The 13,766-nt window shown below is 41.1% G+C and overlaps 1 protein-coding gene across 1 annotated transcript in view; it reads right to left on the bottom strand.

Annotated features, from left to right (window-relative positions):
• LOC112564775 (neuronal acetylcholine receptor subunit alpha-10-like) overlaps nucleotides 1-13,175 on the bottom strand; it is a 74,647-nt gene extending 61,472 nt beyond the window's left edge. The window contains 1 exon segment of the mRNA XM_025239843.1: nucleotides 12,377-13,175. Coding sequence (XP_025095628.1) covers nucleotides 12,377-12,453 — 77 coding nt within the window. The 5' untranslated portion in view covers nucleotides 12,454-13,175.
• Nucleotides 13,176-13,766: the final 591 nt, after the last annotated feature.

Here is a 13,766-nt window from a genome sequence, read left to right as displayed (position 1 = left end):
TATCAAGCTCCTCGGCCTGTGTGAGACAAGGTGGAACGGCAAAGGTCAGACCAGACTTTCGTCAGGGGAGACTATTATCTACTCTGGACATGAAGACCCTGACCATGACCACACACAAAGAGTAGCAGTACTGATGACACCAGAGGCTGCAAGAGCACCAGTAGCCTGGGAACCAGTCTCCCCACGACTCATGTCAGCCAGGTTCAACTCCAAAGGGAGAAAGATCACGATCATCCAGTGCTATGCACCTACCAAAGCAGCTACAGAAGAGGAGAAAGAAGACTTTTACAACTGCCTACAACCACTGGTTGTTCGTACTCCAAAACGAGACCTAAAGATCATAATGGGTGACATGAATGCCAAAGTTGGAAATGAGAACACAGACAAAGGACACATAATGGGAAAGCACGGTGTGGGCAACTGCAACGAAAATGGTGAGCTGCTCACAGACTTCTGCCTGTTTAACGACCTTGTAATTGGAGGCACAGTTTTTCCACACAAAACCATCTACAAGACCACCTAAACATCACCAGATGGACATACAGAAAACCAGATCGATCACATCACCATTAATCTCCAGTTTAGAAGAAGCCTGCTGGATGATGCAGACCAATAAAGAATAAGAATGGCAGCGTCATCACCGGAGATGCAGAACAAAGATTACGATGGGTGGAACATTTTGATGAAATACTTAACCAACCACCACCAACAAACACTTTGGACATTCCCCCAGCTGCAGAACAGCTCCAAGTAAATACCAACCCGCCAACCAAGACAGAAATCATCGAAGCCATCAAGTCCTTGAATTCTGGCAAGGCGGCAGGCCCAGATGGCATTCCCGCAGAAGCACTCAAGGCAGACCCAACAGCCGCAGCAGGGATGCTACATCCCCTGCTGAAGAAAATTTGGGAGCAGGAGCAAGTTCCAGCAGACTGGAAGCTTGGCTACCTAGTAAAGTTACCCAAAAAAGTTGACCTGACACAGTGCAGCAATTGCCTACGGATTACGTTGTTGTTTATTCCAAGCAAGGTGCTGACCAAAATCATCCTGGAGAGACTGAAAACTGCCCTAGATAGGAGACTTAGGCAAGAACAGGCAGGCTTTTGGTAGGGAAAATCATGTACCGACCAAATCGCTACTCTGCGATTTATTATCGAACAGTCCATCGAATGGCAGTCACCACTATACCTTTGTAGATTTTGAGAAGGCCTTTGACTCCATAGACAGAGAAACCATCTGGAAACTGATGCAGCACTACGGATTTCCACCAAAGTTTATTGCCATCATCCGGCAGATGTATGAGGACGACATGCAAGGTGATCCACAATGGAAAGCTGACTCACCCCTTCGCAGTGAGGACTGGAGTGAGGCAAGGTTGTATGCTCTCACCAACAATCTTCCTGATCGTCATAGACTGGATCATGAGAAGAACAACCTCTAACAGCAACACGGGCGTTCAGTGGACCTTCACCAGGCAGCTTGAGGATCTTGACTTTGCGGATGACATCAGCCTGTTGTCCCACAAACACGAACAGACAAAGCTCACTCGGCTCGCAGAGGAAGCAGCAATGACTGGCCTAACCATCAACATCAAGAAGACGGAGGTAATGCGGGTCAACAACAAGCAAGAAGCCCCACTTCAACTACATGGAGAATGTATTGCAGAGTCTGACCGTTTCACCTACCTTGGCAGCATAGTCAGCAGCAAAGACGGAGGTACAGATGAAGATGTCAAAATCCGAATAAACAAAGCCAGGCTTGCATTCCACACCCTACGACCTATCTGGAACTCCAAGGCTTTGTCTCAAGATACAGACATTCGTCAACAAATGTCTGCGCCGCATCCTTAATATCAGATGGCCTGAGAAGATCTCCAATACAGACCTGTGGGAGAGAGCCAACCAACACCCTGCCAGCCAAGACATCAAGAAGCGAAAGTGGGGCTGGATTGGCCACACTCTACGAAAGCCAGCCGACAATTCAACACGACAAGCTCTGGGCTGGAACCCACAGGGGAGGCTCAAGGTTGGGAGACCTAGACAGACGTGGAGATCAGTCCATAGAGACGCAGAGACAGCTGGCATGACATGGTTCCAACTGGAAAGGGATGTGCCCAGGACTGGGTCCGATGGCGGGGTGTGGTTGCGGCCCTATGCTCCACTGGGGGCAAATAGGAAACAACAACAGCCTTAATTTTATGATGCATCTCTCATGTCTACTTTTATGTGTGTAAAAAAGTTAGCATGAGATAAGGTAGATTTAAAGGATTTGCGTATTGATATCTGGTGCTTGAGTTAATTTTATTCTGTGAACCTTTATGAAACAATCTGTCAAGCTTAATTTTAAAACTTTTAAAAACAACTTGGCATTCCTAACCACTTGACTATTCCCTACGAAACCAAACCCGTATTTGTAAAGGAAAAATCATTACATAATATAGCCATGAAACCTTATTGTTATGGTGTAAAATCAAGTAAAATTTTATAAACTTTTCTGTGCAAGAATTCCTGTGCCAGATGTAATACTTTAAGTCAATATGCAATGCATCATACATGTGCATTGATATGTACTGGGTTGACGCGTACATTCAGCATAAACCATAGCGTTGGGAGTAAGGTCTAAGTTTTTGGCAATAAGACAAAAAGTATTAAGCTGGTTTTGGAAACCTACAATTTATAAGAAAACAAAGCAATACTATCCACAAACAATAAAATGAACAGCTTTATCAAATCAGGTGAATTTGGATGCCATGTTGTCCCTTTTGCCTGATTTTAGTTGTCAAATCATTGATAAATAGAGAGAATAGACAGGTCTGCAAGTCACCCTGTTTTAATCGTTTTGATAATATTTGATAATATTTGGCGAGCTAATTATTTCCTTATGAGCACACACACACACCGTAATATTCAAATTGTATACGATAATTTAGTCTTTAAAGTGAACTTTCCAAAGCATAGTTTTAAAAATTATAGAAAACAGTCTGTCTCACTTGGTAAGCAGTCTTGGTCATATGTCATAAGGTCAGGTGACAGACAACGAGACTTCGTCGAAGTATGCGAAAGAGTCTCGTGTAATTTCTCTTATTAAACACAACATTCTACAAAACCTTCAACATTTTCCGCATGAACAGACACGAAAATAGACGAGATTCTAATTGATCCTACTCTTTTCGAGATACTAAGCAGTTTTATTTTGCCTTTACAATCCCTTTAAATCGTTTTAGTGAGAAAAAAATGGCAGTCTCACCTCAAATGTATTGCATAGAGTAGACAATTTTCCAATAGCCATAAACCTTTACTCTGATTTTTTTTAATTTGACACTGATTTGGTGCAAGATGTTTCGATCGAATCACTTTCTATCCCTGTTTCATAAAAATAGTGAAGTGTCATGCAATCACTTAATGCGTCATTGTCAAAGAATTTCTATGTTCCTACACAAAGCACATGTCCTAACGTGCTTCAAATTTAATGTTTGGATTTGAAGTCTCACTAGAAAGCACAGTGACAGCTGATAAGGGATAGTTGGCATCACTGAAATTTAAGAATATGAAAAATAAAAAATAAAATTTTGATCTGAACCCTGATCTTTCTTCTGTTTCCGATATAACCCTGTAAAGCTTGAGTAGCGATCGTCTTTTTTATTGGTCCTGAATTTGTTCTTAATGGTCTGTTACTGTCCTCTTTCTGATGTATGTGTACGTGTCTGCAAGAATGGAATTTGAATTGTCATAAATTAAATTTTTGTTGGTAAGGCCTTGGACCCATTTCAAAGGGGATTAAAAACAAAACAATAGGGCAAAGTACATATTTACAGACTGCATACTGCATTGAATAGTTAACTATCAATCTAAATTTCGATGAAATCATACGTGTAATTTGCTAGATTGATAAACGTAGATTATATAATATTTGCTAGTAACAAGGACAAACGAGTAACTAACTGATGCTGAATATATTTAGGGGGATGTACATTAGACGAATCCAGCCATCCAGCCAGGCATGTCGTAAGAGGCGACTAAGGTGGACACCTCACCTAGAGGTAAATTAGGTTGTGGTAGGGCTAACAACCCGACCATGTAAAAAAAATTGCTGCTACACAAACCTACACCAGAATGCTCGCTACGGTGGGCGAAAGTAATGAAGCACGCCAGGTGACTGGATGTTTGACGGACGACAGCCAAACCCGAGAGGGAGCTGGCGCCCCGACAGTGGATTTACTGAAGCCGAGGCAAAAGTTGAGGGTGGGGTGCTGGAACGTCCAGACCTTGTACCAGACTGGCAGGATGCTCCAACTAGTCAAGGAGTTTGACAACTACAACTTGGACATACTGGGAGTCAGTGAGGTCAGATGGACCGGCACCGGAAAGATGAGACTGGCATCAGGACGATCAGACGGCCAGCACTATGAAGGAGTAGCTCTACTCCTCAACAAGAAAACGACAATGGCACTGCTGGAATGGAAGCCTTATGGACCCAGGCTTTTGAGAGCAAGATTCCATTCAAAGTACACCAAGCTGACAGTGCTAGCTTGCTATGCACCAACAGAAGCCTCCGAGGCAGAAGACAAGGATGCTTTTTACGATCAGCTCCAGGCAGCCTCATAGAGCGTTCCAGCCCACGATATGCTGCTCATCATCGGCAACCTCAATGCCAAGGTGGGAAGTGACAATAACTGCAGGGAGCATGTCATGGGCCATGGGCAAGCATGGAATTGGTACCATCAATGACAATGGAGAAAGACTGGCAGACTTTTGTGAAGAAAACAACCTACTGATTGCAGGCACACTCTTCCCACACAAAGACATCCACATAGACATCACCAGATGGGATCACAAAGAACCAGATAGACCATGTCATCATCAATCGAAGATGGAGGAGCTCATTTCAAGATGCAAGAGCTTATAGAGGAGCAGACGTTTCCAGTGACCACACTCTTGTGATAGCCACAGTTTCTCTGAAGCTACGTCGATCACGAGGAAAACAGGCGCGCCAGCAGGGAGAGGACACCGGCAAACTGAGAGATCCAGCCATCAAACGAGCCTTTGCTATGGAAGTAAAGAACAGGTTCCAAGCTCTAGGAGACCAACAAGAGATGACCTTAGATGACTTCAATCGAGTCTTACGGGAAACAGGAGAGAAAATACTTGGCTTCCAACGGAAGAAGAAAGAACAATGGATCAGAGAAGAGACATGGAAAAAGACGAGAGAAAGTCAGCCAAACAAAAAATCAACAGCACTAGATCTGAACTCCCGAAGGAACAACACAGACAAAGATATACAAAACTAAACAAAGAGGTAAAGAAAGAAGATGACTAAAACTGACAAAAGAGTCTACATAGAGACATTGGCAGCTGAAGCTGAAATAGCAGCAAGGAAAAATGACTTGAAGACACTGTACAAGATAAACAAACAGGTAAACAACGGGTTTAAGAACAATGATGTGCCAGTGAAAGACGTGAACGGTAATGTTATCGAGGGAGAGGCAGAAAAACTACAGCGCTGGAGGGAGCATTTTGAGTCAGTTCTGAACAGACCAGATCCCCCTCAGCTTGCAGACATCCAGCCAGCAGCTATAGACCTTGACATTGCACAGATCTGCCAAGCCTGGAAGACGTGACAGCAGCAATCAAGAAAATGAAGAGCGGCAAGGCACCAGGGGCAGATGGAATAACAGCAGAGATGTTGAAAGCAGATGTGAATGTGACAGCTCCCATACTGACTGAAATCTTCAGGCAAATTTGGGAATCAGGGCAGCTCCCTGCTGCGTGGAAGACAGGATTCATCTTCAAAGTACCCAAGAAAGGAGATCTTGGAGACTGCAATAATTGGAGGGGCATAACACTATTCTCCCTCACCAGCAAGGTCTTCAGCAAGATTGTTTTGTCAAGACTGAAGGCAACTCTTGAGAAAGACCTCCGACCACAGCAAGCAGGATTTTGTCCTGGACGATCCTGCTCCGAACACATCTTCATTCTGCGACAGATTCTGGAGCAGAGCAACGAGTGGAATACTCCGCTGTACTTCAATTTTATCGACCTGGAGAAGGCTTTTCACAGCATTCACCGAGAGTCTTTATGGAAGATCCTGAGGCATTACTGAGTCCCTGCAAAACTTGTTCAGGTCATTGCAATGCTGTACACCGATTTCAAATCCCAGGTTGTCTGTGACACGGAGCTCACAGACCCCTTCAACGTCAGTACTGGGGTGAAGCAGGGATGCATTCTTTGCTGATGACATTGCCCTACTGTCCCATCGCCACCAAGACATGCAGGAAAAAACAAATGCCTTCTCAAAGGACCAAACAAAAATTAAATAAAACGCTAGGAACTTATTAAGAGTAATATCTTTATATTCAAGACATGCAGGAAAAAACAAATGCCTTCTCAGAATCAGCTGCAAACCTTGGCTTGAAGGTCAGTGCAAGGAAAGCGAAAAGTATGAGAGTGAACGCCAGAGTCCAAGACAGCATCAAACTAAATGGAGAAGAGATTGAGGAAGTTAACAGTTTCACATATCTTGGGTCCAAAATGTCAAACACCGGGGATGCGGAGGTGGAGATTCGAGCCCGACTGGCGAAAGCCAGCCTCGCCTTCGCCTCACTCAGGAGTACATGGAAGGCAACAAACATCAATAAGAAGATCAACCTGAGAATCTTCCAGTCAACTGTGATCAGCACCCTCCTTTACGGATCCGAATCCTGGAAGATGACCAAATCCATCTGTAACAGACTTGACGTCTTCCAAAACAGATGCCTCAGACGCATACTTAACATCTTTCGGCCAAACACCATCACCAACGAAGACTTCCTCCGAAGAGCTGAAACCGAGTCCATCACCACGCAGGTTCAACGAAGGCGTTGGCGATGGATTGGACATGTGCTCCGCTAGTAGACAGCAGACCTCTCCAGAGGCACCCTGCGATGGACTCCAGACGGCCGAAGAAAACGAGGCCGCACAACGGAAACTTGGAGAAGAACAGTGGAAAGGGAGATGAAAGGAAAGAGCTGGACATGGGGTCACCTAGAGCGGGTTTCAGCCGATCGACATCTCTGGTCGAGGCCTTATGTGCAACCTGATGCACGAAGAGACCACTGACTGACTCACATTAGACGAAGGAACATACAATGTAATTTGGATTCCGTAACACCTGGACAAAAGGTTTATGACAGAGCATGAACATTTTCCCTTTGTTTCCCTACAGAACGCAAATGGTGTGGCTTTGCCGAAAACGAATTAAACCATCTTGGACCCTTATGTGTTGAACATAGTTCGGATATGTATATTAAAGAAAAAGATGATTTAAATGTTCGACAAAATGAAAAACAGTCTTCAACTGAAGTTTTAGTCATGATTTAATCCCAGCATTGATGCCAATTATTAAGCCATTGCTTAAAACACTCTCAAAAAATTAACGTCACCAACACAACACGTATTCAATCTTTTGTACAATAAATAGAAAACTTAAAAGATGGAAGAAATTTAGATTTCTTTGCACTACCTTTATTTCTAGCATTCAACTTTGGCTTTGCATTTTCTTCTGTGAGCAATTTCTCCTCTCTTTTTTACATTTCGTCTATTGAGCTTGGAGCGCCAATTATGTAGAATACGAGTGTTATAAAGCTATTATTATCATTATTATTCGAACATTTTTTTCTATGAATTATTGCGTTAGTTTTGGTAAAATGTTTAATAAAAGTTAAATTGTTTTATCATCTGGAAAGAGAGATGATTGTTTTAACGTTGTTTTAACCATCCTCAGCCCGTGAGATTCACAGTTTAGACATTTCTAATACAGTTAAGGAAATATTCGAGCCGATCCAGACACGACAAAATTTGAAAAGCAAAAAAAAAAACAACAACAAAAGCACACGAGAAATTCGTTCTTTCCACCATTAAGTGTTCCTACTAGTACAAAAACAATAGCTGTAGCACACGAGAGAAAAAAAAAATCGACGAACATGTCTTCGATGGGTTCAATTGTACAACAGTCGACTATAAAACCGTATAATAACTAAATGACATTAAACAATGAAATAAAACAATTGTAGTATACATAGGCCCCATAAAAAATAAAAAAGTGAAGTAATTGCATATATCCAACTGTTGGTATGTTTCCTTTTTTTCATAATCCTACAGATGTAATTTGAATCGAATGTGTCTTACTAACCTTACAAATAAAGCAGGAACAATGGAGAGGTAGCTAAATCATGACAGGATATCTTCGTTCTCCATACAAGACAACTGAGGTTTAGTGTAGCTGGATGATCATCGATGTAAAGTCAGCTGCCAGAGCCATGGGATGCCAAGCAATCGATGAAGTACACTGAACCCGGCAAAAGCCTCAGATGCCTTGGCTAAAACCAGAGAAATCGATCCACTGATTCCCTTTTCCTTTGGTTTTATGCAGCATTCTGGTGACATTAGATACTTAATACTAGCTGTCAAAACATGTTTAATCATAATCCTGATCTATGACTTACTTCAGTAAGGTTTTCCTCTGATAAACTTACAAACGCGAAAATTTATTTGTTGAATAAGCTTAATGTCGGTGACCTATTACATGTTCTTCGATTCATTGCTGTCGTTTTGTCTTTCCTCCCTCTCTGTCACAAGACCTAAAGCTTCTGTTTTAGACGTATTACGACAACCCCATAAAGGCTACAGTGTTTTGTAAACTGCAAATCTATTTCGTTTTCTGTAATAGCTTTCCTGTCACTGTCGTATATACATGTATCAGCAGTGGAAGCCTCTGATACTAAAATGTAATAAGATGCATCGATTAGTATGACACATGCTGTCTAAAGTGCTTCTTTCACTTTACTAAATGCCCCGCATAAAAATATTTTTTCAACCCTTTGAACATGAAGGAGGAATATTTCTTTCTCACTGCTTTCGTCTCGCTGAAGTCAAAACGAAAAGTCACGAATAGACGTTGCCTTTCCAAACGTTCAGACATTTTGTAATACACAACAGAGCATTTTCAAACCACAAAAAACCACCAAAAATCAAATAAATATGTTGATATTCGCAATCAGTTTTGTAGAAATTATATAATAAAGGGAAATGTGCTCTTTCTGTTACTGGTGATACTTGTATTAGCACCACTATCGATATGACGATGACAGTAATGGGAGTGAGAATGGTAATGTGGTAGCTTATATAGTAATAGCATCAACTCAGTTTGAATACACCTCTCTTTAAGAATAGAGATATCTGTTTAAAGCTACGAAGGGACGCTGCAAATTTGAAAAAATAGAACCTCTATGCAAAATCGAGAGAGAAAGTAAGCAATCTTACTGACGTAAAAAATACAATTCTTATCTTGGTCCCAGCTTCACGTGTCTCTTTCAGTTGTTCCACCCCTTTCTTTTTTAGTTTCCCTTTCTGTCTCACGTATTCTTTTATTATCATTCCTTTCTGCAACACATTTTTTCCCTGTTTTGCTGCTGTTTAAATCTTTTCTGTTGTTCTGTCTTTATTGGTCTTTCATATTTTTAGTTTTCAAACATCCTTTTCTTCCTGTAGTCACCCTATGTTTTTTTTAACATTTTAACTGACCGAAAGGTTTAAAACAGGGTGTAATCTGCAGCCATGTCCTATTTCCTTTATTTATCAAACCTATAGGCATGAGAGATGCATTTATAGAATTGAGACCAGAGATTTCTAATTTAAACTCACAATTTTCTCTACAGCTGTGAAAACGGTAAAAGCACTAAGTGTTCTTTTTGTATGCAGGAGGAAACAGAAATTCATTTCTTATTTATCTGTCCTAAATATTTCAATTTACAAGAAGAATATATTTCCTAGAATTCTACCGAGTAATTTCACATTTTCGATTCTGTCTGTTAATGTGAGATAACCGTACTAATATTACCACCAGTATAGCGTCGTATATCTATAGAGCATTAGATTTGAGAGTGTTGTAGTATTCCTTGTTTTTAAGCCAAAATATGAACACTGGCCCAGGAGAACCGGCAAGTAGGCGATAGGTTAAACTCTTGCTACCCACGTCAACATAAGTTGCAGGGGGAAAACTATACGTACAATACTCGCACGTCGATCACATAGTTCACTACGCCGCTCGAGAGCCCTCACCCCTGCTGTTTCCCGAACACAAAACTCGACGTGTGATGTAGCATATACAAATAACAGATTTATTTAGTATAGAGAAAATGCAAATGTATACAAATAAAAAGACTCGTCTAGGGGTAGTCCCAGTGCTATCCGTGATAAGCGTATTATTCCAGTGCTGTTAGTTTTCTCTAAATCGACCATTCACTCTCACAGGCGCATCAGTTTAGCTCTGTTGTCAAAGCTGCTCTCGTGTTTGTGGGACCAGGATGGTGTTTTGGTGGAGACCAATACTCCAGCCGACAGTTGCGGCACACCGATGACTTTTTTTTTTTTAGCTGAATGCCATCATTAAAGACCTCTTTGACTGAGCTCCTGCTGTAGACAGACGTCATCCTGTTCTTCTGGTAGCAGTTCCTCATTGAAAGGTGTTGATGTGATTCTGTATCAGCATACTTGGTAGGTGGCTGAGAAGGCTTATGATTCTGTATTGTGTTTGGTGCAGTGGGTCAGAATATCCGTGGGGATGTAAGGTTTGCTACGATTGCATCAATCCTGCTAACAGTTCAGTGTCATAAAGCCTTTTGGTATTTGTATGCTGGCTAAACATTTGCTTTGTCGGATGCTTTCTGTTAAACACATAAGAAAATGGGTATATGAGTAGTGTCAGGTCCTCTGCAAAAAGTTCTTTATCTATTTTGCTAAAGGGAGCATTTTCTGAATATTCCAACTCGTAAAAGGGATTGTCGGATTAGAGGAGGAAATGCGGTTATTAAGGGATGGTCTTTGAGCAAGCTTTTTGTTTTGTTTTGTCACTTTCTTAACTTAAAGCACTAGAAATGATACCAATGAACAGTAGTACTAGAAGGGAGACTGATAAAACCGTTTTGCTTCCTTTATCACGTGTTACTTGTATGTTCAAGCTGAATTAGGGATGCGTTATCTGTGGTTCAGAAAGGCCATCTTTTCCTCGCCAAAGCCTTTGACTCGACTATACTTTAAACATACATGAAAAGAAAGTTTATATGCCGAGGCATAACAACAACCCTCAGGTTTCTTTAGCTTACAGCTGATGCTTGCTTATAGTTCATAACTACCAGTGCACGCTAGAAACTATGCTTATAACAAGGCGTTTTCTGCTTAGCATCCCGTTCTTTAATCAGCCTGCGACAACCAAAATCTTTCCCTCTATTGTCATCATCTTCAGATCATTATACTGGATGCTCAAAAGACATTGTTCACTCCAGAGATCCTTTATGACCTCCAATAGAGAAGATGGGCATCACTATTTACAAACCCAGAGAAACGACAAGGGATAGGAACGACAACAGAAAAATCGAGTCAAATCGGTCAAGGATCAGGTTATCAGTGACAGCGCGCACCACTGGTAAATTCCATGATTTGATTAGCAAAACGTATGCTTCTGGATCTGGAGTCCAACCAATAACTAGAAAAGACGCATTCATTGAAAAGTAAAACATTTCCACATTAATCCAGTGCAATGCGAAATGACTCATCCATGATACCATTAAGAGGATTATGAGAGTTATGTAGGCTTCATCATATCACTTACAAGTTTACAGGCCGAATTCCCCCAACCCCGAACATGACGAAGTTAAAAAAGTTCTACGGCTATCTGGAACTGATCATAAAGACAGTACAGATGAAGTACTTCCTACTAGTACTCAGTGTCGTGAACTCCTGGAGAATGAGCACGCGAAGATGGTCAGAGGTTACGATGCCACTGCCTTGGGCTGATCACACTCTCCACACCTCTACCACCTCGCGCCGATATAGACGTGTACGCATTCAACCATTAAACTAATTAACCACTCAAGGAATGGGATGATACACTTTAAAAATCAACGCGATCTCTTCCACAGCTTCATTGACTTTAAAGGCATTTGATGAGTTGTTTTTTTGTTTTTTTTGTTTTTTTTGTTTTTGAAGGTTGTGGCGTGTTATGCAAAAATTCAACATCAAAAAGGACTTTGTTCGACGCGCTACGGTCCCTGTCGCCCCTACTGATTGACGTATTCTTGGAAAACATCATTCGTGATAACCTTCATGACCACTACATTTCTCTCTCCGTAGGTAGAAGGCATATATACAACCCGTGCTTTTAAAACAATAAGATGATAGTAGGCAATAACAGCAAGCTGAAAGACCTTACTGACTTACAGACAATGTGACTCCTCATGGAATGGAGGCAAACGCAAAATCATGATGAACCTCAAAGCCGACAGAAAATCATAAGATCTCAATAAACACAGTAAATTGTCAAGGAAACAAATAGTTTCAAGTACCTGCGAGACACAGTTCTCAAAGCAGACATCTGCAGCGAAAGTAGAAATGGTCGAGGTGAATAGGATTTGCGCATCATTACCTTCAGGTTTGCTGTGAAACAGAGACTGTACGTCTCTCACAGTTCCCATCCTGTTGTACGGATGTAAGAAGTGGACTCTGCTAGCTTAAATAGTAATAATTGTAATCATCATCGTCACCATCAAACCCAAACCATGACATTGGATACCAATGTTGGAATTTTCTAGATGAAATGACGTAGGGCACAATATATATATATACTCTCATGGGTTACCAAGAACCGTTTTTGGCAACAGTGAAGCTGAGCGATCATAGCTTATTTTCCGGTGAATGAATGATTATCAAGACCTAAATTTTCTATGATGAAACTTGATCCTTGTTTTTCGGGTGGAACTTGCTAGTTATATTTGACATTTTACACTTTATATTAACAAAACACAAGGTCATCTCTAAAGCTTGTGATTACACTTTCAAACGTTAATCTCTTGGATACGTCTCACAAGATGTATTCGATCTAGCCGCATTTACCCGTTCGTCTTAGTTATCAGTAGTTATACATTGATTGCTGTGATCCTACTTACCATATAGTCATTGTTGCTGATGCAGTGATAAAAGTGTTCACTCAATCAATCAACTAATAAGTAAAATGTGTGTTTGATATCTACTTCCAAAATTGTAAATGGTCCTTAAGAATAAAACTTATTAATGAACATAAAGGAAGTAAAGTTGCAATCCTATAACATTGCACAGTCTCTTACACCTCATCCAAAGAATTTTACTCTGCTTCGGTTATTCGGCGAGCTTAGAATCTTACTAATTTTTCAAATTAATTGTCAGATTAAAATGAACTTACCGTCTCGTGTGCACCGTCTATGAGTAATGCAGTAGACCCCGGACTGAAAGTTAGTCGTATTACACATGTACCCGATGTCTTATTTCCTCTGCGCATGACGCACCCTTGAATAACATTCTGTCGGCTTCGCTTACTTTACAAAAAGCAGCACCACTTGGCTCAAGCACAAGTGAAAACTATTTTCAGCTTCTCGAGCAAAACCTTTGCGAGATGTAACATACCACGAGCTCCTGATGGCTAAAGCAGATGTTCATTGGTGTTTTTCCCTGAGAGGTGGATGCTGTTTCTTTCGGAGGAACAGCCACTATTTTTCCATCTCGACTTTTTTGACACGTTGCTGTTATAAAAAATCTTAATTCATTAAAATGTAAGTACTCGTAAGCACTTATTGGATCCTCACATCTCTTTCTTTTTCTCTGTGTGTGTGTGTGTGTGTGTGAGAGAGAGAGAGAGAGAGAGAGAGAGAGTTTGATTTATCGATTTTTATTCATTGAAGAGGCCTTTCGCTCATTTCAAGG

Source organism: Pomacea canaliculata, linkage group LG5 (genome assembly GCF_003073045.1).
Source record: "Pomacea canaliculata isolate SZHN2017 linkage group LG5, ASM307304v1, whole genome shotgun sequence".
NCBI classification, from domain to species: domain Eukaryota; kingdom Metazoa; phylum Mollusca; class Gastropoda; order Architaenioglossa; family Ampullariidae; genus Pomacea; species Pomacea canaliculata.
This window is presented reverse-complemented; position numbering and strand designations above follow the sequence as displayed.